Source organism: Salmo salar, chromosome 25 (assembly GCF_965601325.2).
Source record: "Salmo salar chromosome 25, fSalSal1, whole genome shotgun sequence".
Classification (NCBI taxonomy): domain Eukaryota; kingdom Metazoa; phylum Chordata; class Actinopteri; order Salmoniformes; family Salmonidae; genus Salmo; species Salmo salar.
Window position 1 is genome coordinate 31,860,305 of NC_138315.1, and position 20,100 is coordinate 31,880,404.

The 20,100-nt window shown below is 42.5% G+C and overlaps 1 protein-coding gene across 1 annotated transcript; it reads left to right on the forward strand.

Annotated features, from left to right (window-relative positions):
- The first annotated feature begins 1,125 nt into the window (after positions 1 to 1,125).
- Positions 1,126 to 18,889, forward strand: marco (macrophage receptor with collagenous structure). The gene is given in 14 exon segments (XM_045707697.2): positions 1,126 to 1,243; positions 2,535 to 2,636; positions 2,793 to 3,083; positions 3,315 to 3,341; positions 3,462 to 3,515; positions 7,212 to 7,265; positions 11,349 to 11,408; positions 11,594 to 11,638; positions 17,353 to 17,442; positions 17,616 to 17,660; positions 18,198 to 18,272; positions 18,530 to 18,699; positions 18,701 to 18,794; positions 18,797 to 18,889. Coding segments are annotated over 14 exon segments (1,266 nt in total). The 3' UTR covers positions 18,838 to 18,889.
- Positions 18,890 to 20,100: the final 1,211 nt, after the last annotated feature.

Sequence of the window (20,100 nt, forward strand, 5' to 3'; positions counted from 1 at the left end):
TTTTTCTAGAGCAAAGGAATCTAGATCAAATTTCATTTTACACTCGATGTGTGTTTTCTGTCAAAAGTTATATAATTACTACGTTGTTCAAAACCATTACATTCACTTCAACAGGCAAGTTACAAAATTATATTGTGGTATTCAGTGTATTTTTGCACTTTACTGACCTGTAACACAGGATAAATAATGAAACGTGAGAATGTGGCTTCTCTTTCAAAGGTTCTTTCAATTATGAGAACAAACAGGTGCAGGATCACATATAGCCCCAGTGTGAAGTGAACACGTTTCACTCCCCCTTACTGGCCAACATTTTTGTATAAACGCATCCCAATGGCGAAACCTTGGAGGACTGACATTTCAGTAAAAGCATTCTTCCCTACTACAAAGAAACAATACATAAACACAAATGTGACTATACATTTTGTGTGCGTCACAGTAGCATCCACATTAAAATGTAGAAGAAACATTCATGTAACTTATAATTTCCATTCTCAGAGCGTTTATAAAACCTCCCAGGAAAACTTGCAAGGAACCAGATTAAAAACGTTGTCAGAACCTTCCTGCAACCTAAAAATATACATTCCCAGAACATCCAAAATGTTCACTTCTGTTCTCAGAACACTTAAAAACATGTCATTTCTTCGTTCCCACAGCCAATGTGAAACCAAAAACATACCTTCTCACAACTTCCAAGGAACCACTTTTGCTAGCTGGGTTACATGTTGCTTGTCTTTTGTTTTCACTGCCTTAAATTCCAGATGAGGTAAAACAGCTGAGGCTATTTGTAGATTTTTTTGGGCTGTTTTAAAGCTAATTCCACACAATTCTACACATTTTTCCATGGGGTGGAGAGATGACCTATGCCATGTTCTGACCTTGCAGATCTACTCACTTATCTAAGCTGTATCTACTGATATAGATAGATAGATTGCTGTAACCACTGTCTCATGTCTTGTAATTATTTTGCTACCTCAGCCCCAAATCAGATGACTTCCGCTATGTGTCAAACGGGTGGTGGAGGGGTTCTATAAGAAAGTGAGGATTCCATGTTTTTTACATAATGATGAGTTGTTAGAAGAAGGCCTTGAGGAGGTATTCTGGGCTGTTGTCTGTCACTGGAGTAACATGGAGACATCAGTAGACAGAGGAGAGGGCCATGTCAGCTCGTTCTGCCAAAGTATCCCACTTTATGACATGGACATGAAACTGAGCAGGAGTGACCTGTACACCTTCCAGAGCAGTGGTAAGCAGGGGAGGAACTGGGGGTCACAGGGGCAATATTTTGACTTATAGGTTCTTCTTGCACTGAAGGCCTGGTGATCCAACAGTAGTGCGCTATTTGTGTGATTTTTCTTATATTCCACCCCTGGTGCTAGGCTCCTATGGGGCCTTTCTTATTTCAAAGTATGTTCTTTATACAATTCACTATAAATTGGTACAAAGTGTGGTCTGCTGTAGCTCAGTTGGGAGAGCATGGTGCTTGCAACGCCAGGTTAGTGAATTTGATTCCTGGGACCACCCGTGCATAAAAATGTATGCACGCATGACTGTAAGTTGCTTGGATAAACACATCTGCTAAATGGCATATATTATATTATAATGTGGCTTGGACGGACTTCAATACAGTAAATGATTCATTTATTGTAACTACATTCAGAACATTCAGGGAGACAAGCCTTGTGAGAACCATTAAAGGTAGACTCAGCGATATGACATAGACGCATAAAGTAAACAGCATAGTGGGTCAATTTCCACAATGGAAGCGTGAGGATCAACTTTTCTGCTCTTTCGGTCCCGTGGCTACAACACTGTAACAGCGAACCAGTGAACATGTGCAGATACTGTGTGTGACTGATTGAGAGCGAAGTCTTGCATCTCACTCATCTCAAAATCTGCGGTGCTGCTCGTGAGAACAAGATTTAGCTGAGTCAACCTTTAACTTATCATAGACAACTGTGAGGGATAAGATTGTTATGGTACACACAATCTGAAAGTGGTGGTAGAGACTGAAACAGAGAAGTAGAAGAACTGTCTGTGCATTGTAAAAAAGAACCAGTCTAGCCAAAGAGCTATTGCAGTGTGCGAAGACTACAGACAGCACTGAATTCTAACTTTATATTCGCTGGCCACAAGCACCTGCTGTGGCAACCTACAGTAAATGAGTGCAATTTACTGAGCTCAACAGCCTGACTTTCTACATTTAGGCAGAAATAGAGAAATGGCCAGAAGAGGGCAGCCATGTCTGTGGGTTTGTTGAGATCATTTCTCCATATTCCAAGGGATACTGTTTTCTGAATTTTAATCCCTACCCCTTGACACTTCATGGATTGGATAGGTTTAAGCAACATGATAATTGCTTCAGCTTGCCATCTGATAGGCTGGGGGGTTTGCATTATTGCTTCCACACCCTTCTGATCATTTTAGATCTACAGGAGTGCCTGTGTGTGGGGGGGGGGGGGGGGGGGGGGTAGATGGTAGAGGTCCATTTGGAATGTAGCATAAATCCAGTTTGTGTTTATGTCAACATGTTTCAGATCTAAAACCAGCCAAGGCCAGAGGAGTACAGCGATGTCTAAATGTTATTGTCGTTTACCTCATCCTTCTGACTACACTGAATGCCTTCCTCCTTTACAAAGGTACAACAAACCATTGGTTGGTTTCATGTCCAAAATGGTTCAAACACGTTTATCTAATGTTGTAAAAGGATTTTCCATGATATCCTGAACTGCAGTAACACATGACTTCCTGTATTAGTAACGCTCTGTGTCTCTCTATGTGCACCTCTGTCCCAGTGTTTTCGACGGAGTCTAGTAGTCTCTCCTCCTCTGGCTCCAGAACAGCGAAGCTGACCGACAATCACATCCCCCTGGGGACGGACCAGGAGGAGGACCTCCGTACCCTTGCCAGAAACACCAGCTTGGAGACCATCTCTCTCAGAGGATACCTGGGGAAGTTACAGACCCAGGTCTCCAGCCTCTGTGGGGAGGATGGCCAGCTGGGCCAACTGAGAACGAACCTGGGTGCGGTCAACACCAGCACCACTCTCCTTCAGGACTCAGTGAAAGCATTCAGATTACTCAAAGGTAGCTACTGTAAGACATGGGCAGGACCTACCAGGTTAATATATCTTACATTTGATATAAAATATGAGTACACACATCAACGTAGATATACACATATCTTGGGGTGCAGAGCAATCAACCCTTGTGTTGTGTGAGATTTGCATATTATGTTTTTGTCATCATGCTTTGCAAAGTATAAATTACAACACAAGAGTGTATTGGTGGTAATAATAAGGTTTTGTTGTATTGCAGCTTCACCAGGCCCACAGGGACCTACTGGTAAGTTCCCTGGTCCTTAGTGCCAAATCAACAACCACAGAAGAGAGGAAGAGAGGTATAAATGCCCCTTATACCACAAGCTTGTAATTCACATGTTATTTGACCTTGTGGTTTCCCTAGGTCCACCTGGTGCGAGGGGGTTACCTGGTGTGAGGGTGGACAAGGGAGACAGGGGTGAGTCAACCAAAAGCACTGCATTGCTCCATTGTTGTAGCATCACTGAGTCACTGCAACAGCCAATGTTAGATCAGCACCAAACTATACTGAACAAAAATATAAACGCAACATGTGAAGTGTTGGTATCATAATCTGAAATAAAAGATCACTGAAAATGTCTATATGCACAAAAAATGTATTTCTCTGAAATTCTGTGCAAAAATGTGTTTGCATCCCTGTAAGTGAGCATTTCTCCTCTCCACCCAAGACAGGTGTGGCATATCAAGAAGCTGATTTAACAGGATGATAATTACATAGGTGCACCTTCTGCAGTGGACAATAAAAGGCCATTCTAAAATGTGCAGTTTTGTCACACAACACAATGCCACAGATGTCTCAAGTTTTGAGGGAGTGTGCAATTGGCGTGCTGACTACAGGAATGTCAGAGCTGTTGTCAGAATTTCATTTTGATTTATCTACCGTAAGCCGCCTACAACATCGTTTTAAAGAATTTGGCAGTACGCTCAACCAGCCTCACAACCGGAGACTAGGTGTAACCATGCCAGCCCAGGACCTCCACATCCGGCTTCTTCACCTGCAGGATCATCTGTGTGCTCGTCATCCTCACCAGGGTCTTGACCTGACTGCAGTTCGGCGTCATAACCAACTTCAGTGAGCAAATGCTCACCTTCGATGGCCACTGGCACACTGGAGAAGTGTGCTCTTCATGGATGAATCCCAGTTTCAGCTGTACCGGGCAGATAGCGTCATGTTGGCGAATGGTTTGCTGATGTCTACGTTGTGAACAGAGTGCCCCATGGGGGCAGTGGGGTTATGTTATGGGCAGGCATAAGCTAAGGACAACGAACACAGTTGCATTTTCTTGATGGCAAATTTAATGCACTTACAGTAGATACCGTGACGAGATCCTGAGGCCCATTGTCGTGCCATCCATCCGCCGCCATCATCATCTCATGTTTCAGCATGATAATGCACGGCCCCATGTCGCAAGGATCTGAACACAATTCCTGGAAGCTGAAATGTCCCAGTTCTTCCATGGTCTGCATACTCACCAACATGTCATCCATTGAGCATGTTTAGGATGCTCTGTATCAACGTGTATGACAGCGTGTTCCAATATCCAGCAACTTCGCACAGTCATTGAAGAGGAGTGGTACAACATTTCACAGTCCACGATGAACAGCCCGATCAACATGCGTGCTGCATGAGGCAAATGGTAGTCACACCAGATACTGACTGTTTTTCCTGATCCACGCCCCTACCTTTTTTTTAAAGGTATCTGTGACCAACAGATGCATACCTGTATTCCCAGTCATGTGATATCCATAGATTCAGGCCTAATTTATTTATTTCAATTGACTGATTTCCTTAAATGAACTGTAAATATTAGAAATTGTTGCATGTTGAGTTTATATTTTTGTTCAGTGTAGCTCTGTAGCATTAGCATTCAGCTGCTCATCTGTCCAGTAATGATCTGTGCACTGATGGCCTGTCATCTTCAGTCAGGGGCAGAGGAAGTGGAGGCCTGCCTCTCTGTTTCATAATAACTCACTGTTTAGTCAATGAATTGACATTTACCTCTGTATGAAGTCTCAATCAGGGATGGACTTTCACACAAGCTAACAGATTACCCTGCGAGTTTGAGTCAGGCGTTTTTCAATAGGTCATCCTACCAAAATGCCGTCCTTCCTCACACTATACACTGAGTGTACAAAACATTAGGAAGACATTCTTAATATTGAGTTTCACTCCCTTTTGCCCTCATTAACAGCCTCATTTTTTCGGGCCATGGACTCTACAAGGTGTCAAAAGCATTCCACAGGGACGGTGGCAAGTGTTGACTCCAATGTTTCCCACAGTTGTGTCAAGTTGGCTGGATGTTCTTTGGGTGCCCTGACCATTCTTGATACACACAGGAAACTGTTGAGAGTCAAAAACCCAGCAGCGTTGCAGTTCTTGGCACACTCAAACCAGTGCACCTGGCACCTACTACCATACCCTGTTCAAAGGCACTTCAATATTTTGTCTTGATCTTTCAACCTCTGAATGGCACACATACACAATCCATGTCTCAATTGTCTCAAGGCTTGAAAATCCTTCTTTAACCGGTCTCCTCCCCTTCATCTACACTGATTGAAGTGGATTTAACAAGGGACATCATGTCTATGTCATGGAAAGAGCCAGTGTTCCTAATGTTTTGTACACTTCGTGTAGAACGGATGCTAACCACAGGAGGTTGGTGGCACCTTAATTAGGGAGGACGGGCTCATGGTAATGGCTGGAGTGGAATTAGTGGAATGGTATCAAATACATCAAACAATGGTTTCCATGTGTTTGATGCCATTCCATTTCCTCCATTCCAGACATTATAATGAGCCGTAATCCCCTCAGCAGCCTCCTGTGATGCTAAGTACCCTGTTTGGTAATCAGGCCGCCACTTTCAGTCAGCTAACATGGATGGATAAGTGCCTTTTTTTTGAGGCAATGATTGTCTTTTTCATAATAACATAAACCATCAAAGAGAAATTCCAAATCCATCAGACTAAATAATGTTTCATACATTATACATGAAGTGATCTGTGAACATTCTATGTTAAGTTAATGTGATTCATGCAGTAACATTTAATGTTTGTTTTTGTATATAAGTATTTAGCGAAAGGGTTACTGTGTTCCAGGTAAGACAGTAGATAGTGATAGTGAGAGGGTTACTGTGTTCCAGGTGAGACAGTAGATAGTGATAGTGAGAGGGTTACTGTGTTCCAGGTGAGACAGTAGATAGTGATAGTGAGAGGGTTACTGTGTTCCAGGTGAGACTGTATATAGTGAGAGGGTTACTGTGTTCCAGGTGAGACAGTAGATAGTGAGAGGGTTACTGTGTTCCAGGTGAGACAGTAGATAGTGAGAGGGTTACTGTGTTCCAGGTGAGACTGTATATAGTGAGAGGGTTACTGTGTTCCAGGTGAGACTGTATATAGTGATAGTGAGAGGGTTACTGTGTTCCAGGTTAGACAGTAGATAGTGATAGTGAGAGGGTTACTGTGTTCCAGGTTAGACAGTAGATAGTGAGAGGGTTACTGTGTTCCAGGTTAGACAGTAGATAGTGAGAGTGAGAGGGTTACTGTGTTCCAGGTGAGACAGTAGATAGTGATAGTGAGAGGGTTACTGTGTTCCAGGTTAGACAGTAGATAGTGATAGTGAGAGGGTTACTGTGTTCCAGGTTAGACAGTAGATAGTGATAGTGAGAGGGTTACTGTGTTCCAGGTGAGACAGTAGATAGTGATAGTGAGAGGGTTACTGTGTTCCAGGTCAGACAGTAGATAGTGATAGTGAGAGGGTTACTGTGTTCCAGGTGAGACAGTAGATAGTGATAGTGAGAGGGTTACTGTGTTCCAGGTCAGACAGGACAAAAAGGAGACCCTGGAGTTGATGGCCAGACTGGAGCCAAGGGAGAAGCAGGGGAACCAGGATTCGAAGGGGATTCACCTTACTCCTACTGACCCCAAACCTTAAGATCAATCTAAACCCCAATAGGAAATGTGACATAATTACTGATCTTTCATGTCATAACAATGCATTTAGTAGTCTGTGGTTCTTATTAATGCTCATATCCACTGGCAAACAGAGTTCTCTTGTAGTTCTACCACTAATGATCTCCATACAGTACATCAACTCAATAATAAGTCACTGTTTCAGGTGAAGATGGTACCACTGGGCAACAAGGACCAGCTGGAACACCAGGTAGACCCAGTAGTACTAACATGGAACCAGTCCAGTAGTACTAACATGGAATACAACTCAAGCTGTGGCGTTATGAGAAAATGGTGGATAAGTTGACTGTTTACCATGGCAGTTACCCATGCATCAACACTAACTTTAATCAGCTCCTTGGTGGACAGGTAGGACCGTGATATTAGTGTGTTCTTTTAGTCTGAGAGACAGAGGCTAGATTAATTATTGACAGTGTCACATGGGCCAGTTCTACAGGTGGAGCTGGATGATTTAGTGTTAGGGACATTGAATATTACCCCCTCTCTCACCCCATCCATCACAGAGGAAACGTGCATCGTGTACTTGATGTCCCAAAGCCAGTCCAAATAAAGTATGCTTTGATACATATTTGATTAGCTGAACTTGCTCCGGGACTTTGCATTTTTTTAATTGCTTAAAAAACTAGCCCTGACTCTTGAAAAGTTTTAGGGAGGGGGGAGGTGTTAATGAATTTAAAAATAGTGTAGGATGAATGGTTAAAACTGCTGCTGCTGCTGCCCAGGCAGAGACTCTTCTTTTTCTCTCAGTAGGCTGATGATCACAAGGCCCTATTCTCTTACGCCCTGGAATAAGTAGAAGATGGACTCAAACTCCCCTTTTTAGTTAACAGAGTCATAAATAATGCCCAATAATGTTTGGACCCTGTTTTGTGTTGCTACCATGTCGTGCTGCTGCCATGTTGTGTTGCTACCATGTTGTTGTCATGATTTGTTGCTACCATGTCGTGCTGCTGCCATGTTGTGTTACTACCATGTTGTTGTCATGTTGTGTTGCTACCATGTCGTGCTGTTGCCATGTTGTGTTGGTACCATGTTGTTGTCATGTTGTGTTGCTACCATGCTGTGTTGTCATGTGTTGCTGCCATGCTATGTTAATGTCTTAGGTCTCTCTTTATGTAGTGTCGTGTTATTTCTCTTGTCGTGATGTGTGTTTTGTCCATTTATTTGTATTTATTTTTAATCCCAGTCCCCGTCCCCGCAGGAGGCCTTTTGCCGTTTTGGTAGGCCATCATTGTAAATAAGAATTTATTCTTAACTGACTTGCCTAGTTAAATAAAGATTAAATAAATAAAAAATGCATTAAAATAAAAATAAAATTTCCCTCATCATGACTGGCTCAAGTGTTGTAACATTTCCAGGCATAGTTCCACATTTCTGTCACAGCTGTCGTGGAAGAGAGAATGGGACCAAGGCGCAGCGGGTTGCGTGCTCAACATATTTATTAAATAAAATGAGAACACCACGGAAAAACAATAAACAAACTAACGACAGGAACAGAGCCGCAGGCTCAACAAAAGCAGTGCTCTCAAACAACTACCCACAAGTGACAAACAAAAACACACACCTATTTATAGGACTCCCAATCAGAGGCAACTAGAAACACCTGCCTCCAATTGAGAGTCCAGCACCCAACCTACACATAGAAAAACTAACCTAGAATATACACATAGAAATACAAACATAGACCAGTGACCAAAAACCCCGTAATACATAAATAAACTACCCTCTGCCACATCCTGACCAAACTACAATAACAAAATATCCTCTATACTGGTCAGGACGTGACAATTTCAGCCTTCTCAGTTTCTGTTCCGGTTGTCACAGTAATATACAGAAATGACATATGTACGATCTTAATTTGAGCCAGTTTACAACAGCAGGAAAATAATCCTGCAGAAACAGGAAATGTGAATTATTATGTGGATTATAATTAATGGACATTATTTGTAGGGGTTGATACATTTTTCTTGAGGGGAAAAACAAGTCTCACAATTTAAAGTGTAAATTACAAACTTTAGAAGCCTTTTTAAACCTTGAATACACTACAAGTTCGCATTTTGTGCTATGCAGGAAAATTCTCAGCAACAAAAGAGTGATCAAATTAAGATTCTACATCTGTATATCACCAGATCATCATTGTGAAATTTGTCCATTTCAGTTAAAAGTGCTGAGTGAATGCATTCACAACTGGAAATACAGCTAGTTTAGTTTACTTGCTTCACCCATATACAGTTTATTTGTTTCTTGTTACACACACAGTACAGCTGTCGGATCTTAATTTGAGCCAGTTGTCTACAGCAGGAAAATGATCCTGCAGAAAGAGGAAATGTGAATTATTATGTGAATTTTATTTAATGGACATTTTTGTAGGGGTTATTTGTAATTTGTTACGACAAATCAAGTCTGAAACTTCAAGGTGGAAATTTCTAAATGTAGAAGCCTTTTGTAAAACTCAAATACACTACAAGTTTGCATTTCCTGCTGTACCGGACAATTATAATTAAGATCCTACATCTGTAATACTGTAGTTATGTTAAATCTTAGGTGTGTAATGCGTATGTATGTACAGTTGAAGTCGGAAGTTTACATACCCTTAGGTTGGAGTCATTAAAACTCGTTTTTCAACCACTCCACAAATTTCTTGTTAATTAACTATAGTTTTGGTAAGTCGGTTAGGACATCTACTTTGTGCATGACACCATTAATTTTTCCAACAATTGTTTACAGACAGATTATTTCACTTATAATTCCCTGTATCACAATTCCAGTGGGTCAAAAGTTTACATACAATAAGTTGACTGTGCCTTTAAATTGCTTGGAAAATTCCAGAAAATTATGTCATGGCTTTGGAAGTTTCTGATAGGCTAATTGACATCATTTGAGTCAATTGGAGGTGTACTTGTGGATGTATTTCAAGGCGTATCTTCAAACTCAGTGCCTATTTGCTTGACATCATGGGAAAATCAAAAGAAATCAGCCAAGACCTCAGAAAAAAAATTGTAGACCTCCGCAAGTTTGGTTCATCCTTGGGAGCAATTTCCAAACGTCTGAAGGTACCACGTTCATCGGTACAAACAATAGTACCAAGTATAAACACCATGGGACCACGCAGCTGTCATACCTCTCAGGAAGGAGACGCGTTCTGTCTCCTAGAGATGAACGTACTTTGGTGCAAAAAGTGCAAATCAATCCCAGAACAACAGCAAAGGACCTTGTGAAGATGCTGGAGGAAACAGGTACAAAAGTATTTATATACACAGTAAAATGAGTCCTACATCGACATAACCTGAAAGGCCACTCAGCAAGGAAGAAGCCACTGCTCCAAAACCACCATGAAAAACCCAGACTACGGTTTGCAACTGCACATGGGGACAAAGATTGTACTTTTTGGAGAAATGTCCTCTGATCTGATGAAACAAAAATAGAACTGTTTGGCCATAATGACCATCATTATGTTTGGAGGAAAAGGGGGGAGGCTTGCAAGCCGAAGAACACCATCCCAACCGTGAAGCACTTGGGTGGCAGCATCATGTTGTGGAGGTGCTTTGCTGCAGGAGGGACTGGTGCACTTCACAAAATAGATGGCATCATGAGCAAGGAAAATAATGTGGATGTATTGAAGCAACATCTCAAGACATCAGGCAGGAAGTTAAAGCTTGGTTGCAAATGGGTCTTCCAAATAGACAATGACCCCAAGCATACCTCCGAAGTTGTGGCAAAATGGCTTATGGACAAGAAAGTCAGGGTAAAAAAAGAAAGCCATCACTAAGCCCTGACCTCAATCCCATAGAACATTTGTGGGCAGAACTGAAAAAGTGTGTGCGAGCAAGGAGGCCTGCAAGCCTGACTCAGTTACACCAGCTCTGTCAGGAGGAATGGGCCAATTGTTCACCCAACTTATTGTGGGAAGCTTGTGGAAGGCTACCTGAAACGTTGGACCCAAGTGAACCAATTTAAAGGCAATGCTACCAAATACTAATTGAGTGTATGTAAACTTCTGACCCACTGGGAATGTGATGAAAGAAATAAAATATGAAAGAAATCATTCTCTCTACTATTATTCTGACATTTCACATTCTTAAAATAAAGTGGTGATCCTAACTGACCTAAGACAGGGAATTTTTACTAGGATTAAATGTCAGGAATTGTGAAAAAGGAGTTTAAATGTATTTGGCTAAGGTGTATGTTAACTTCCGACTTCAACTGTATCTCTTCAGTGGATATTGTGTGCATGTGTATACAGTGTCTCTGATTGTGTGTGTCATACGTACAAGCGGTGCAGCTACTAATTGTTCAGGAGCCCCTGGGCTGCCAGGACCAAAGGGGGATATGGGACACATTGGTGAGTCTGTATGGGCTTAACACTACATTCACCTATAGACTGTTTACTTTTAATGCTCCACCTGCGTATTTGAAGGGCACACCTGCAAACTACTTATTTTTTGGTACTCAACAATTAACTGAACCTGGCCTCTTTTCTTTTCTCTTGCTACTACCTCTAACATTTACCTCTCAACCTCTTCACAGGTTTACCAGGGATACCAGGCCAGAACGGGATCAAAGGGCATACTGGTAAATAACTTGGTGTTTGACTGTTTCATGCGGCCAAGCATGATTGTGTCTGTAGATGTTAGTGAACCCTGTTCCTGGAGAGTTACCATTCTGAAGGTTTTCATTCAAACCCTAATCTAGCGTACCTGATTCTAATAATTAGCTGGTTTATAAGATTAATCAGGTTAGTTACAACATGGGTTAGAGTGCAAACCTACAGGAGGGTAGCTCTCCAGGAACAGGGTTGGAGAGCCCTGTGTTAATTGTGTGACTGAGTGGAACTTTGTGCAGAGTTCTGCATTTGCATCTGTACTGTACACTGTAGCCTCCTCATTGTAGAGTGAGTGTATTTGTATTTATTATGGATCCCCGTTAGGTGCTGCCAAAGCAGCAGCTACTCTTCCTGGGGTCCAGCAAAATTAAGGCAGGTTATACCATTTTAAATCATTACAATACATTCACAGATTTCACAACACACTGTGTGCCCTCACGCCCCTACTCCACCACTACCACATATCTACAGTACTAAATCCATGTGTTAGGATAGTGAGTATGTTATCGTGTGTGTGTGTGTGTGTGTGTGTGTGTACATGTGTCTGTGCCAATGTTTGTGTTGATTCACAGACTGTGACGAGACCTCTTGTGGCATGTCTTGTGGGGTATGCATGGGTGTCCGAGCTGTGTGCCAGTAGTTTAAAACGACTGAACAGTAGTCAATGTGTGACAAAACTAGGACCTGTAGGACCTGCCTTGTTGATAGTATTGTTAAGAAGGCAGAGCATCGCTTTATTATAGACAGACTTCTCCCCATCTTAGCTACTACTGCATCAATATGTTTTGACAATGACAGTTTACAATCTAGGGTTACTCCAAGCAGTTTAGTCATCTCAACTTGCTCAATTTCCACATTTATTACATGATTTAGTTGAGGTTTAGGGTTTAGTGAGTGTTTTGTTCCAAATACAATGCTTTTAGTTGTAGAAATATTTAGGGCTAACTTATTCCTCGCCACCCACTCTGAAACTAACTGCAGCTCTTTGTTGAGTGTTGCAGTCATTTCAGTCGCTGTAGCAGCTGATGGGTATAGTGTTGAGTCATCCGCATACATAGACTCTCTAGCTTTACTCAAAGTCAGTGGCATGTCGTTAGTAAAAATTGGAAAAAGCAAGGGGCCTAAACAGCTACCCTGGGGAATTCCTGATTCTAACTGGATAATATTTGAGAGGCTTCCATTAAAAAACACCCTCTGTGTTCTGTTAGACAAGTTACTCTTTATCCACATTATAGCAGTGGGTGTAAAGCCATAACACATACATTTTTCCAGCAGCAGACTATGATCAATAATGTCAAAAGCTGCACTGAAGTCTAACAAGACAGCCCCCACAATCATTTTAACATCAATTTCTCTCAGCCAATCATCAGTCATTTGTGTAAGTGCTGTGCTTGAGTGTCATTCCCTATAAGCATGCTGAAATTCTGTTGTCAATTTGTTTACTGTGCAATAGCATTGTATCTGGTCAAACACAATTTTTACAGAAGTTTACTAAGGGTTGGTAACAGGCTGATTGGTCAGCTATTTGAGCCAGTAAAGGGGGCTTTTCTATTCTTGGGTAGCGGAATGACTTTAGCTTCTAGCAGGCTTAAATTGAAGACGTGGCAAATAGGAGTGGCAATATTGTCTGCTATTATCCTCAGTAATTTTCCATCCAGATTGTCAGACCCCGGTGGCTAGGCATTGTTGATAGACAACAATACTTTTTTCACCTCTTCCACACTGACTTTACGGAGTTCAAAAGTACAATTCTTGTCTTTCATAATTTAGTCCGATATACTTGGATGTGTAGTGTCAGCGTTTGTTGCTGGCATGTCATCCCTAAGTTTGCTTATCTTGCCAATTAAAAAATCATTAAAGTAGTTTGCAATATCAGTGGGCTTTGTGATGATTGAGGCATCTGATTCAATGAATGAAGGAGCCGAGTTGGCTTTTTTCCCCAAAATGTAATTTATGGTGCCCCAAAGCTTTTTACTATCATTCTTTATATAATTATCTTTGTTTCATAGTGTTGTTTCTTTTTATTTAGTTTAGTCACATGATTTCTTAATTTGCAGTACGTTTGCCAATCGGTTGGGCTGCCAGACTTAATTGCCATACCTTTTGCCTCATTCATCTCAACAATACAATTTTTCAATTCCTCATCAATCCAGGGGGATTTAACAGTTTTTACAGTCATTTTCTTAATGGGTGCGTGCTTATTAGTAACTGGAATAAGTAGTTTCATAAATGCATCAAGTGCAGAGTCTGGTTGCTCCTCATTACACACCACAGACCAACAAATATTCTTTACATCATCAACATATGAATCACTACAAAACTTCTTCTATGACCTCTTATACACTGTATTAGGCCCAGCTGTTGGAACTTCGGTTTTCCTAGATATGGCAATTATATTGTGATCACTACATCCTATGGATTTGGATACTGCTTTAAAGCAAATATCTGCAGCATTAGTAAGATGTGATCAATACATGTCGATGAAGGTGAAATAAAAAATGTAAAAATAAAAATGTAATGCCTGTGCTGTTTAACTACCCTGGTAGGTTGACTGACAACCTGATCCAGGTTACAGGCACTGGTTACAGTTTGAAGTTTCTTCTTGAGTGGGCAGCTTGATGATACCCAGTCCATATTTAAATCACCCAGAAAATATACTTCTCTGTTGATATCACATACATTATCAAGAATTTCACACATATTATCCAGATACTGACTGTTAGCACTTGGTGGTCTATAGCAGCTTCCCACAAGAATGGGCTTTAGGTGAGGCAGATGAACCTGTAGCCATATTACTTCAACAGTTTTTAACATTAGATCATCTCTAAGCTTTACAGGAATGTGGTTCTGAGTATAGACCGCAACACCGCCTTCGTTGGCATTTCTGTCTTTTCGGTAGATGTTCTAATCATGTATTGCTACCACTGTATCATCAAAGGTTTTATCTAAGTGAGTTTCAGAGATAGTCAGAATATGAATGTCATCTGTTACAAGCAAGTTATTGACTTCATGGACATTGTTTCTTAGGCTACATATGTTAATATGGGCTATTTTACCACTTTTCTGGGTTGCTTGATTGTTTTTAATGCTTTACTGGGAAGCTTTTCAGAGGTAGACTTACTCATGTTATTTACATTGAAGTTGATAGCGCAGGGTGAGCTGTATAAAGTGGTCTTCCTACTGTTGCACACCGCCTTAGTGCTAACAGTGTAACTCTGGTTTATAGGCTCATGATTACTGCTTACAATAGCTGTAGAATAAACAGATGTATTTGGTGCAATTAGGGGTACATAAATGAAATTACTTGCATTGTGTTTGCCAATGCCCCTAAGATCATGTACATTTGATGCAGCATTATGACAACGCATTGTCACAATGGTAGGGATTAACTGAGCATTGTTTCAGAGCAGCCTTGAAATGAGTGGACAGAGTCCAGGAGCCAAGATGATTTGGATGGACTCCGTCATTGCTGTAGAGTATCTTCTGCTTTCAGAAGGTGTCAAAGTTATCAATAAAAGTGACTCCAGCAGAGCTACAGTAGTCTTTTAGCCAGATGTGTAATGCCAGCAGTCTGCTGAATCTTTCACACCCGCGGCCCAACGGTGGTACTGGACCTGAAATTATTGGCTGTTTTTTGGAGTCTTTTAATGCTAAGATCAGTTTTTTAAAATCCATTTTCAAATGTTCCAAGCTAGCCCTCCTGATGTCGTTTGACCCCACATGGACTACGACAGTGTCACCTCCCGGCATCTGTGGTAGAACAGTCGGAAGCAGCCTTATTATGTCCTGTACTCGTGCTCCTGGGTAGCACAGGGTTTGACATAATGTGACAGTGGGCTGTACTGTATAGCCTCCACACTGTAGAGTGAGTGTGACAGTGGGCTGTACTGTATAGCCTCCACATTGTAGAGTGAGTGTGACAGTGGGCTGTACTGTATAGCCTCCACACTGTAGAATGAGTGTGACAGTGTGCTGTACTGTATAGCATCCACACTGTAGAATGAGTGTGACAGTGGGCTGTACTGTATAGCATCCACACTGTAGAATGAGTGTGACAGTGGGCTGTACTGTATAGCCTCCACACTGTAGAGTGAGTGTGACAGTGGGCTGTACTGTATAGACTCCACACTGTAGAGTGAGTGTGACAGTGTGCTGTACTGTATAGCCTCCACATTGTAGAGTGAGTGTGACAGTGGGCTGTACTGTATAGCCTCCACACTGTAGAGTGAGTGTGACAGTGTGCTGTACTGTATAGCCTCCACACTGTAGAGTGAGTGTGACAGTGTGCTGTACTGTATAGCCTCCACACTGTAGAATGAGTGTGACAGTGGGCTGTACTGTATAGCCTCCACACTGTAGAGTGAGTGTGACAGTGGGCTGTACTGTATAGCCTCCACACTGTAGAGTGAGTGTGACAGTGGGCTGTACTGTATAGCCTCCACACTGTAGAGTGAGTGTGACAGTGGGCTGTACTATATAGCCTCCACACTGTAGAATGAGTGTGACAGTGGGCTGTACTGTATAGCCTCCACACGAGTGTGACAGTGGGCTGTACTGTATAGCCTCCACACTGTAGAGTGAGTGTGACAGTGGGCTGTACTGTATAGCCTCCACACTGTAGAATGAGTGTGACAGTGGGCTGTACTGTATAGCCTCCACACGAGTGTGACAGTGGGCTGTACTGTATAGCCTCCACACTGTAGAGTGAGTGTGACAGTGGGCTGTACTGTATAGCCTCCACACTGTAGAGTGAGTGTGACAGTGGGCTGTACTGTATAGCCTCCACACTGTAGAGTGAGTGTGACAGTGGGCTGTACTGTATAGCCTCCACACTGTAGAGTGAGTGTGACAGTGGGCTGTACTGTATAGCCTCCACACTGTAGAGTGAGTGTGACAGTGGGCTGTACTGTATAGCCTCCACACTGTAGAGTGAGTGTGACAGTGGGCTGTACTGTATAGCCTCCACACTGTAGAGTGAGTGTGACAGTGGGCTGTACTGTATAGCCTCCACACTGTAGAGTGAGTGTGACAGTGGGCTGTACTGTATAGCCTCCACATTGTAGAGTGAGTGTGACAGTGGGCTGTACTGTATAGCCTCCACATTGTAGAGTGAGTGTGACAGTGGGCTGTACTGTATAGCCTCCACATTGTAGAGTGAGTGTGACAGTGGGCTGTACTGTATAGCCTCCACACTGTAGAGTGAGTGTGACAGTGGGCTGTACTGTATAGCCTCCACATTGTAGAGTGAGTGTGACAGTGGGCTGTACTGTATAGCCTCCACATTGTAGAGTGAGTGTGACAGTGGGCTGTACTGTATAGCCTCCACACTGTAGAGTGAGTGTGACAGTGGGCTGTACTGTATAGCCTCCACATTGTAGAGTGAGTGTGACAGTGGGCTGTACTGTATAGCCCCCGACATTGTAGAGTGAGTGTGACAGTGGGCTGTACTGTATAGCCTCCACACTGTAGAGTGAGTGTGACAGTGGGCTGTACTGTATAGCCCCCGACATTGTAGAGTGAGTGTGACAGTGGGCTGTACTGTATATCCTCCACACTGTAGAGTGAGTGTGGCAGTGGGCTGTACTGTATAGCCTCCACATTGTAGAGTGAGTGTGACAGTGGGCTGTACTGTATAGCATCCACATTGTAGAGTGAGTGTGACAGTGTGCTGTGAATCTGTCAGGACCCCAGGGCCGTGATGGAGTACAGGGGGCCCCTGATTGGAAGGGTGACACAGGGCCGACAGGACTACCTGGACCCATAGGACCTGAAGGTGAATTTCACCCTGTCTCTGAGCTATGGGACCCTCATCGTCATGTCCTTCAAACTGTTGATTACAGGATTACAATTTTATATATTCTCCTACTGTAAAGTGTTATTTTAATCATATGAAGTGTCCTTTATGATTTTGGGGATAAATCTGTGGTTATTGTTCTTCCTCCATAGGACCAAAAGGACCTGCTGGTGTTAATGGAACAAGAGGACTTGTTGGTGTGTGTGTGTGTGTGTGTGGTTTTACTATCCTTGTGCGGACCAGAATTATTATTATTTTTCATTTTAACTAGGCAAGTCAGTTAAGAACACATTCTTATTTACAATGACGGCCTATACCGGCCAAACCCAGATGACGCTGGGCCAATTGTGCGCCGCCCTATGGGACTCCCAAACACGGCCAGTTGTGATACAGCCTGGATTCAAACCAGGGTGTATGTAGTGATGCTTCTAGCACTGAGATGCAGTGCCTTAGACCGCTGTGCCACTCAGGAGCCCTCACAAGGATAGAAAAACAAGGAAGATTTAGACAAGTGGGGACATTGTGCCAGTCCCCACAAGGAAAAATGCTATTTTAGGTTTAGGGGTTAGGTTTAAGATTACAATTAGGGTTAGGGATAGAATAAGGGTTAGGATTAGGAGTTAGGGGTTAGGGTTAGGGAAAATAAGATTTTGATTGGGAATCAATTGTTTGGTCCCCACAAGGATAGTAAAACAAATGTGTGTACGTTTAATTTCAATCTTTTCATGTCCTAGGATTTCCAGGGTTGCCGGGAAGTCCCGGACCACTAGGTCCACGTGGAGAGAAGGGTGAAAGAGCAGCTGGACCAGGTGAGTGTGTGAAGTCACACAGACACACACACAGACACACTCAGCACTACACCTCACACTAATGCCAGGTTACCCACAATATCTGACATAGACTCTCTCGTCTCTAAGACATAATGTATATGTAAATATGATATGTATTCATTTACCTGCATATACATTTACCTCCAATATACATTGGTCTATGGGTCTGGAATACGGTACAATTCATGTTTAATCATGTGCATGCATAAGTTATTTTAAAATGTCTCTCTCTCCAGTGACAGCAAATGTGCGTATCGCTGGCGGGGGGACTCGTGGGAGAGTGGAGGTGATATGGTCGGGGCAGTAGGGTACGGTGTGTGAAGACGGCTTCGACACTCTGGACGGGACCGTGATCTGCAAGATGTTGTTGAATCTCATGGACTTGGCTTCTGGATTGGGTTGTCATCCGTTTAGGAATCGGTAGGATCTGGTTGGATGACCTGCGATGCACAGGCAGAGAGGCCAGTGTGTTTGATTGCCTTCACAACGGCATGGGCATCAGCACTGTCAACACAACGAGGACGCTGGGGTGCAGTGTGTGTGAATGTGTCCTGGATCCAGAGTAGGAGAGGTGCACAGCAAGAGAGAGACATATACACACACTAAAGTATGTCCACACATACATTAACATGTTACAGATGGTAAGTCATGTTACTATGACTTGTTACATCTACTGTATCTTATCTTTTTTAAACAACATTAATAAGTCATTGTTGATATAAACTTGGCATTTACCTAACGTCTAGCTAACTTAGGCCTACCCATTGTCTCACGTCAGATGGTGTCACTCCTACGCGACGCTCGTCCTTCAAACCATCTGTCTTGTAGGACGTGGAACTCATATCTAAAAATCTAGATTTTGCTCATCTGCCGAACACTAGTTCCTAACTCTATGACGTATCTATGACGCACTGACTACTACCATGCTTGATCAGCTGAGCAAACTTGCCCAAACTAGGAGCCTAGTGATAACTTGTTTGAATGGCCATTACTGTAGCTATTTTGCCAATCTTGTTGATGAATAGCCAAAGTTATGGGACTGTTCTAAGAAATCAGCATGTATCTGACTCTGACAGCTGGCACTGTGCCTCACTACTTTGTAACATTTGGCCAACGCAATAACATCGCAGCTAGCCTAAAGCAGTCAAGCTGTGCTGCAAAACTCACTAATCACGGCAAAGCAGAAACTGCCTTATCATGAAAACTCATGTGCTATTAGCTAGAATATCACTACACTAGCTAGCTAGAGGGAGTATTCAGCATTGAGTGTGTGAACTGTCGTTGTTAGCATCCCTTGCTTTGAGACTGGTTCAGCCAGCAAGCAGACACTAGCTAGCTGTCACGTCCTGACCAGCAGAGGGCGTAATGGTGTTAGTTTTGGTCAGGATGTTGCAGGGGTTTTGTGTGTGTGAATGGTTGTGTTGGTGATTGGGACTCCCAATTGAAGGCAGGTGTGTTGAGTTGCCTTTGATTGGGAGTCCTATATAGGAGTGTGTTTTTCTTTGGGGTTGTGGGTAGTTGTTTTTTCACTGCGTTTGATAGCCTGCAAAACTGTTGCTGTCTTGTTTATTGTTTTTTCCTGTGGATGCCTTACTCTTTTGAATTAAAATATGAGTATCCACATTCCCGCTGCGCCTTGGTCCATTTCTGAAGACGGTTGTGACACTAGCTAGCTAATTTTCATGCAAATTTAGATTTTCATGAATTCTTATTCTACACCCACAAAACACCTTAGCTAAATGTATTGAAGAATTTGTGATTAAATAAATGTCAATATTAGTTACAGGTTTATAGTTTTAAGATTAAC